General features: G+C 38.8%; 2 protein-coding genes across 9 annotated transcripts in view; one reads left to right on the top strand and one right to left on the bottom strand.

Annotated features, from left to right (window-relative positions):
- Positions 1–800: 800 nt before the first annotated feature.
- On the bottom strand, positions 801–7,530 carry LOC139934655 (galactose mutarotase-like). 4 transcript variants are annotated; one of them, XM_071928995.1, is made up of 8 exons: positions 7,449–7,530; positions 5,756–5,955; positions 4,970–5,124; positions 4,289–4,498; positions 3,116–3,197; positions 2,610–2,751; positions 1,557–1,731; positions 801–936 (listed from the first exon to the last, which is right to left on the bottom strand). In XM_071928995.1, the coding sequence occupies exons 2-8, from the start codon at positions 5,940–5,942 to the stop codon at positions 859–861; spliced, it is 1,029 nt and encodes a 342-aa protein (XP_071785096.1). In that variant the 5' UTR covers positions 5,943–5,955; positions 7,449–7,530; the 3' UTR covers positions 801–858. The 4 variants fall into 4 exon arrangements, with proteins under 4 accessions (XP_071785096.1, XP_071785087.1, XP_071785105.1 ...); XM_071928986.1 differs by having other exon boundaries at positions 7,380–7,476; XM_071929004.1 differs by lacking the exon at positions 7,449–7,530 and adding an exon at positions 7,107–7,244.
- Positions 7,531–7,641: 111 nt separating this feature from the next.
- LOC139934604 (ubiquitin carboxyl-terminal hydrolase 34-like) overlaps positions 7,642–8,710 on the top strand; it is an 84,918-nt gene continuing 83,849 nt past the window's right edge. For all 5 annotated transcript variants that reach the window (XM_071928927.1, XM_071928903.1, XM_071928919.1 and 2 more), the window contains exon 1: positions 7,642–7,836. In XM_071928927.1, coding sequence (XP_071785028.1) covers positions 7,788–7,836 — 49 coding nt within the window. In that variant the 5' untranslated portion in view covers positions 7,642–7,787. The remainder of the gene's footprint in view (positions 7,837–8,710) is intronic.

Raw genomic sequence — 8,710 nt, 5'->3', positions numbered from 1 at the left:
ACTGGCTTCATTTTGGGGGTGGTTGAAAAAGAAAAAAATATTAGTATGGGATTTGACCCTGTGACCTCCAGATTTATGTGCCAACGCTGTACCAGCAGAGCTATCTAGAGAATGGCAGAGCCATTGCAGGTAAACCTGGAGGTTTCAAGATCGAATCATTTTCCCCAAAAAAAGTTTTTCCTATTTACCCAGTCAGTCACCCTGTTGTTTATTGCTATTTTATTCTCAGACTAATTGACACAAGAGACAGCATGATTATGTTCTGCCGTGACATAATGCCACAGCTTGAATTCATTTCGATTCAGCCAAAAATATTGTCTTACCAGATACCAATACTTTTTATTCAGGGCAAACCCAGCAAATAAACTTCAAGAAAATTAAGTGGGGCACACCAGAGCCAGCCACAATAACCTCTTTATAACAGGAACGTTCTTAAAAGAGGACAGCAAAAGAAAGAAACATGAGATTAAAAACTTTAGAATGACCTCCCTACAAGCAGAATCTCATTATAATAGTTCTTTTTATAACAAGGGTTGACTGTTGTGAATGTTCTAAGCCAATTGGTTGTAAAATAATTTCCGTGTTATCTATTCAGTGATGAACTTAGACTCATATACAAGTCATTAAACGCTTGTCTTTTTGATAGCGTAATGGCTCTCTCGCAACTGATCTCTCGCTAGATTGCTGCTTCGCGGGAGACTTCTGCTCTCGCCCAAATCTGAAGGCAATGTTGCCCTTTAAATAAGGGAGCCCCTATAGTCAAGAGACAGCAATATCGCAGTATAGTCATAAAAATTAAGAAACAATTTGTCCACAACTCTTTGATGATTTATCAATATTTTCAGGGAAATGTACTTTCTACTCCCAGGAAAATTTGAAAGAGGTTGCGTGTTGGTACGTCTCTCCTGGCCTCAGAATAGCACAAGGAAAACATGGCTGCAATTAACAAGACAAAAAATGTGTAATAATAATAATGATAATGATTGATAATGATAATGATAATGATAATGATAATGATAATGATAATGATAATGATAAGGATAAGGATAAGGATAAGGATAAGGATAAGAATAAGGATAAGGATAAGGATAAGGATAAGGATAAGGATAAGGATAAGGATAAGGATAAGGATAAGGATAAGGATAAGGATAAGGATAAGGATAAGGATAAGGATAAGGATAAGGATAAGGATAAGGATAATGATAATGATAATGATAATGATAATAATAATAATAATAATAATAATAACAATAATAATAATAATAAAACCATTTTTTATATAGCGCATATCACCGTGAGGTCACTAAGCGCTGTAAAAGGAAATCAACAATTATTGTTCAAAGTAAACAAATAAGTTTTGAACCAGGTTTTGAATTGTTTCGATGTCTCAGCCTGTTTGACAACCTCTAGAAGACTGTTCCATAACTGAACTGCTGCATATTGGAAAGAGCGGGAACTGTACGACTTGGTTTTGATAAATGGGGGAGGGGCAAGGGGTTTGAGTGGGTTACGTCATGTCGTCTGCATGATGCAACAATTGAGTCCAGAGTACTTACTTGATTAATAGCATCAGGGTAGTTCCCCGACTCCAGACAGAAACCGTTGTGCTTCATATAGCTTGCTCCTTGCTTAGCTGCTAGGGTACCATCCAGGAAGTTAGCTGTGTAGAAATGAATCCCGGGCTGTGTGGTGAAGACTTCCAAGGAACGACCAGTCTCGGGATGGTACGCCCTGTAATTAAATTGAGTTAACTGCCATCAAACCAAGGGACTACAAAACTCACATCCTCGCATCTTTCAAAGACTTTGTAATTAATTGTTTGTTTCGTTTGTTTAGATGATCTTCCCGTCAAGGTAGCTCGGCTAACTCCCACAGGGGGATAAAAACTCAAGCTGGCAACAGCCAATCTCTCTCATACAAACATTGGTTTAACAACTTTATGATTATGAATTGCGCAAATCAAGATATTGTGATTCAATAAATAGACGACAAAACGTATTCTAGTCATAGTGAAATCAGTGGTTAGTTTGGTAGGATTCGAACCCACAACCTTGTGATTGCAAATCCTACAGTCTGACCTCTGTACCATACATAATATGAGAACTTTTAATTGCAGAATAGGTTTGTTGGTCAAGAAAATAATTATAATTTCAGCAGGACCTCTAGGGTTTGAAACCTTCCATTGGGAAAAACTCTTTTGAGTTGTGGTGGTTCTGAAAAGAACCATTTGTGTAACAGAACGATGTTTCGATCAGTATGCTCCAATTGACTTTACTTCATAATAAATTTACTTAATTTTGTGTTGTCATATCAACTCTTTGAACACAGTTATTTTTCCTGATTTCTGTACAATTTATGAAAAATCTTAACTACTTCTGAAAGATGTAAACAAATGATAACAAATTATGTGTTGAATGTAAATGTTAATGCCATTTTTTCCTACGCACACAGACTAATTAAACATTATAAAGTCATCATCTTTGATCGACTACAACTTTCACTTGTGTGGGGCACAACAAATCAAAAAAAGTCAGACTAGAAAAAAAACTAGAGTTGTGGATGATTTTAAGATTCTTGTATAATATTTGAGAAAATTTAAGAAGCTATACTTTGCTGAAGGATGGCTCATCCCTGGTGAGTTGAGGCAGAAACTGTTGTCATAACCTCCGCCCGGTGCATCCTGGATACGATCAATGAGAGGAATAGGCTCTCTCAAATCAAACACTGTGTCCTTCACAGACTCCAGTTGACCTAAAAGAAAAAAACTTTGGCGGTAAGTTTCATTGGAGCCACTCCACTTCCACAACACTGGTTTCCAAATGCATCCAGCACGTACGGCTAACCGCACCCTCCCTTACACCCCCAGACCCAGTTGTCACATGTTCAACTTGTGATAAATGTTCTGCATATAAGCAGCTCTTTAAAATTTGCTGGCTCAGTTCTAGCAATCCTGTGCTTTCCATTATAAGGCTTTGTCATTTCGACTGAGCGTAAGTCCAGCTTGAGAAAAAAAGCCACAAGAGATTCCTAGCAGGGGGCCTATAAGTAATAGGACACAATAAAATAAAAATCTTTTCATTTTTCAAGAAAATTTAGAAACAATTGCATATTTTACCCAGTGGAATGAGTGTGTCGTCTACAGGAATGTAGCTATCGGCATCTATACTGACTTTGTGTTGATAAATTGTTCCACCACTCTTAATAAGGAAAACAAAAACAGAAGGAAGAACAGACAATTATTATTTAATTAGTGGTTTCTTTGTTGTTGCAAATGAAGCCTGTAGTGGTTTATGTTCTTTTCAGATAAATGTTACGTTCCATGTTTTTTTCTGAACACAGGAACTAGAGTCTGGCAACTCTGTTTGACAACCCTTCAACCAGACAATAAATCACCAACCGAACAGGTGTTTCGAGCAATTCAACTTTGCTTTCTTCATTGTTTATCCTGTTGGAAAGTTGTTTGCATGCATATCTGCTATACACCAAAAGTTTTCGCTACTGTTAACTTCAAAGCTAGCTTGCATAAACAAAAGTCTCCCATTTTATTGTTTAAGAACATTTCTTATGACCGTAATTTAATTCCAAGATGTTTATACATGTAGTCTTTATAGGAACTTGAAAAGAACACATTAAAAAAAAATGAGTTCAATGCAACTCCTATGGGCTTGTGGTTGTCAGTGGAGTGGAGCCAGTTGTGTAAAAAGGGGTGTGGCTTAAAGCGGAGTTACGTCACACTTATGAATAGGGGCCAATTCGCATGACGCTGCTTACCAGTAAGCAAAGTTTTGCGCAACCTAGAGCAGAAAATTTGCTTAGCTAAAGCACATTTCACAGGTAACCAAGAATATAAGGCACCAGCGTGGATGCTCAATGCAGATTTGCATTGTGATGTCATTCATTTTCATAGAGTAAGCATTGGGAGGTTAGCATGCCTTTCCGTGTGCTTAAAGTCAGCCATGCTATGAAATGGAAACTCATGCAGTAAGCACAAAATCAGCCGCTAATAAGCAGGGCCCAATTTCATAGAGCTGCTTAAGCAACAAATTTGCTTAAGCAACAAATTTGCTTAAGCACGAAAATAGCTTGCTTATTTTACACATGTTACTGGCAAAAATTTCATGCCATGTACATTGCTTGTGACTAATATTTAGCATAACAATTGAGTGGAGTCTTAGCCGGTAATCTGATTTTACAAAGCAAAGATTTTTTTGCTTAAGCAAAATTTTGTGCTTAAGCAGCTCTATGAAATTGGGCCCAGCTCTATAAAATTAGGCCAAGAATTACTTACATGCCCCTCCAGGTTGAAGTAAGAATGATTAGTGAGGTTGATTGGTGTTGCTTTGGTCGTGACGGCCGAAAAACTAATATCGAGAGAGTTTTCATTGGTCAGTTGATAAACGACCTCAGTGGTTAGCTGGCCGGGGTAGCCCTGTTCACCGTCTGGGCTAATGTGCGTCAGTTTGAGAGACGTTCCTTCTACTGAAGCATTCCATAGCATCTTGTCCAGAAAGAAAGAAAAATAACTGGATTCATATAGTGCCAAATTACCATAGGATACAAGGCACTTAAATCTAAAATTTATCTTTAGTGAGTAATGCCATTTCATTTATTAATAATAGTTGTGAAGCTAAGAACTCTCAGCAAAGTGAACTCAATCAATCACTTCATAGCAAATAACTACATTGGGAGAAGAGAACATTTTTGATGTGGGAGGAAAACTTTTTACTAAGTAACTTTTTATTAGAAGCTTTTTACTAAAGGACACAAGACAATGTCATGACTGGGATTCGAACCCACATTCTGCTGCTTACAAAACCAAACGGTGGGTCCTGTGAACTTGATCACTTGGCCACGACACGCCACTGATGTTGGTTGTAAACAATTACTTATGTAGTGTTCACAGTTCATAAATATTTTCACACTAATGAAAAGTATAATTTTAATATTTCAATATTCAAAGATGACCTACCAATCCAAAGCCCTTGAACCCTCCATGGTTGTGGTTCGGTCCATTGTTTGTTTCCAGCTGGTAATCTTGCCCATCAATTGTGAACTTTCCTTTGGCTATTCTATTCGCATGTCGACCAACGATGATCCCTAGATAGAAGGCATCCGTTTCATAACCTAGAAGAACAACGAAGAGAATTTTACAAATCAGGCAACATTTCTAGAGAAGCAAGATTTCTAGACTTGGGACCTGGGCTTTTACTAAGACTTGAATCTCAAATTGAGTGACATCGCACTTGGACTTTTACTCAGATACAATCCGAGTGATTCATGACTTTGACTTTTACTCACAGATTCAAACCGAGTGACTCTGGAATTGGACATTTACTTTGACTGCAGGCATGCAACTGCCCGTTGAAAAAAAGAGACCCACAATGGTACCCTAGAAAATGTTGAAGATTATTATGCTCTGTTAGCATGTACTAGGGTTATTTTACAATTGTAGTTGTACATTGTTGTTGCCAGGCACATACTAGGTAAAAAAACAAAAATCTAAAATATATATTTATTTTTATTTTTTTTTATTTTTAGCGCTGATTTTTGTTTTTTTAACGCGAAATTCGACGGAAACGCGGAAGAGTTGCATGCCTGAACCTGAGTGCCCTGGGATAGACTGGAACCAAGAGACCTATGACTTGGACTCGGACTCTGACTCTTACAAGTGATTTGAGACTTGGAACCAAACTATAAGTGACTTGAATAAACTCTGTATGATAGTGAAAAATTGTTCACACAAGCCGAGCCTCACCTTCAAAGTTCTTGTATCCCAGAACGACATCGTCAACATTTCCTTTTTTATCAGGAATCAGAATGGATGTGACAGCTGCACCAAAGTTGATGATTTTGACCACCATTCCATTTCCATTCTTCAGGGTGTACTCTACCACCAGGCGGCCATCCTTGGTATGACCATAATCTTCTTGTGTTATTGACATTTTCAAATCCTCCCTTCCAAAATAAAAGGGGAAAGATAATTATCAACATTTTTTAAACAAGCCTGAGTCAAATATAAATAGCCATACTCCATAATGTGACATTTTAAAATTTAGTAACACCCAACTGTTTGAAGCGACAAGTCAACTTTAATTAAAAACATTGGACACTATTGGTTAACTGTCAAACAACCGTCTTCTCACTTGGTGTATCTCAACATATGCATGAAATAACAAACCTGTGGAAATTTGAGCTCAATGTGTCATCAAAGTTGGGAGATAAAAAACACACTTGTCACACAAAGTTGTGTGTTTTCAGATGCTTTTTTTTGTGGCCTCAAAATCTAATTCTGACTGAGGTCTCAAAGTCAAATTCGTGGAAAATTACTTCTTTCTTGAAAACTTACTTCAGAGGGAGCCGTTTCTCAATGTTATATTCTATCAACAGCTCTCCATCTCCATTACTAGTTACCAACAAGTAAGTTTTTATGCTAAAAATTATTTTGAGTAATTAGGGGGCCTACCATCACTAGTGTCCACTGCCTAAAAGACACACGGGTCACAGCCCAACAATAGACCGATCCATTAGGCTCCGCCCACGACGCACATGTGAGCAAGAACACGTGAGCCTCTCCAATGCCTTTCTGCACAATCTGTAGCGCATGCCAAGCATACGCGCACGCATGTCAGACCTTATTTGTCAACCTTCGTTGCATTGTGATTGGTCAATACGCAATGGGGCGGAGCTTAATGGATCGGTCTATTGAATAAGGCCTATGGGCGGGCTACAACAACAAAGTCCAGTGAACCATGGAGAATCCTACCACCACCAGTAAACAGCTAAACACACCCGAACCCTTGACCCAGTGACTGGGGCGCTAGATTCCTTTTTTCGAAATTTTGACATTATCGGTCAAATGACCGATAATGTAAAATTTCGAAAAATTACCAATAATAAGGTCTATCGCCAATAGCGAGGGCGCTGTTGAACCCACACTAGGCGATGCGTGCGCGAGTCGTGCATGACAACATACATTGCATAGCAAACTGCCCCATGCCTTCCAACAACGCATTGCGATTCTGAATCGTGATATAAACCCTGTCAAAATTTCGCATAACAGAATCTAGCGCCCCAGTCACAGGGTCTACTTAGACAACACAACAAACTTCTGACTTCCGAGTTGTGAGTGTTAACTACTGCACTGAGCCTGTACACTGTAGTACTGGCCTGTGCAGTAGTTTAAGTTACAATACAAAAAACAAGTGCCAGTGGGCAGTGCAGTCCAGGGTACTTCAGTTGCACATCATGTTGCAGTCGAGTGGCAGCACTAGACTCCATGCTAGCACTGAGCACTACCCTGGCTGATTTCAGCAACTTATTCATTAGGCCAAGCATGGGCCGACAACTATCTCTGATCTTGGTTTATAAAGGGGACACACCTGACAAACAATTGTTTCCGAAGACACTCAACTTCTCAAGATCCCCATGCACACAACACGCACACCCACCTTTCTTCAGCTACCGCCTAGAGCTAGCCTCTGCATGATATGCCCATCCCATATCAAACCATGCACATTGTATACGTGTTGTAGTCTTTTGCTCGTGCGTTCAGAGTTGTACACCACATTGCTGGTCAGCGCGCGCATCTAGCACGACGTGGAGCCTAGCAAGCTAGCAATCCCAGAATTCCATCGAGCCAAAATGGCGGGCATCAAAGTCACGAAAAGTGAGCCGTAAGCCTGTGCCATGTGAAGTTTATCTGCTTTTGTTAATCAACTGTGAATGTTTGTGGTCCACAAGGAAGACAGCGTGATGTGCAGGCCGTGCTGTATTATTTAGAGCTTGAAATGGAAGGCTGTGAAACTTGCCGGGAGGTATTCCGGCTGCTGTCATCATGTAAGTTTTTTTTCCCGTTTTTTGTTTCATTTTTTAACGAAAGAAAATGGACAAAAATCAGGGTATTTTTTTTTTCTCGGAATGCTTTTGTAATCATCATGTTTTGTTTTTATTTTGGATTAGTTTTGTTGTTTAGTTTAAGTTTATCAAAATCCATTATAAAACAATCTTTATTTTAAACTTGTACTTGAAACAACGATTTTAAAACAAAACAAATTTACTTTTTTAGTTTCACAAATCACAGATTGAGATTACTTTCCCAGCAGTGGACAGTGGCTGGCCATGCTCAATGCTAATGCTTGCCATGGGCATGGCCAGTGATTTTGCCAAGCCAGCCAGCCCTATGTAATTTATAAACTGTATAACTATAAGTGTAGATCATAAGATAATTCAGTTTTTAATTTACAGCTATAGGCCTACCACTAAACAATTAAAAAATTAAGCCATCCCATGATATCCACACAATGCGCTAGTTCAGTACAGTAGTTGCAAAAGCGTAACTGTTAACCCTCCTCCTGACGGCCGGCGCTGGCAGTTCTACTCCTAGAACTATGAGGTTTGATAGCGGAATGAACCTCGCTTAGCCTTAGTTCTAGGAGTAGTAAAATTCCACCCAGCCACCACTTCATAACCCTTTAATTTACATGTAGGTCAAAGTATCCCAAATTATATCTTATTATAAATTATATCCATACCTACCTGTTCAAAAAGGTTGACAGAATGTATACGTACTACAGGAGAGAGAGGCATATTTAATATTGGCACTTTGTTGAACTACCATCCCGTATTATAAATCATCAAAATCATGAACAAAAAAAATTGGGGTCTTCGGTGGTCTAGACACTGCTGTGCAAGAGAGGAATCGCCCAAGACT

Source organism: Asterias amurensis, chromosome 1, assembly GCF_032118995.1.
Source record: "Asterias amurensis chromosome 1, ASM3211899v1".
Taxonomy (NCBI): Eukaryota; Metazoa; Echinodermata; class Asteroidea; order Forcipulatida; family Asteriidae; genus Asterias; species Asterias amurensis.
The sequence above is the reverse complement of the archived record's forward strand: the minus strand, read 5'-3'. Positions and strand labels throughout refer to the sequence as shown.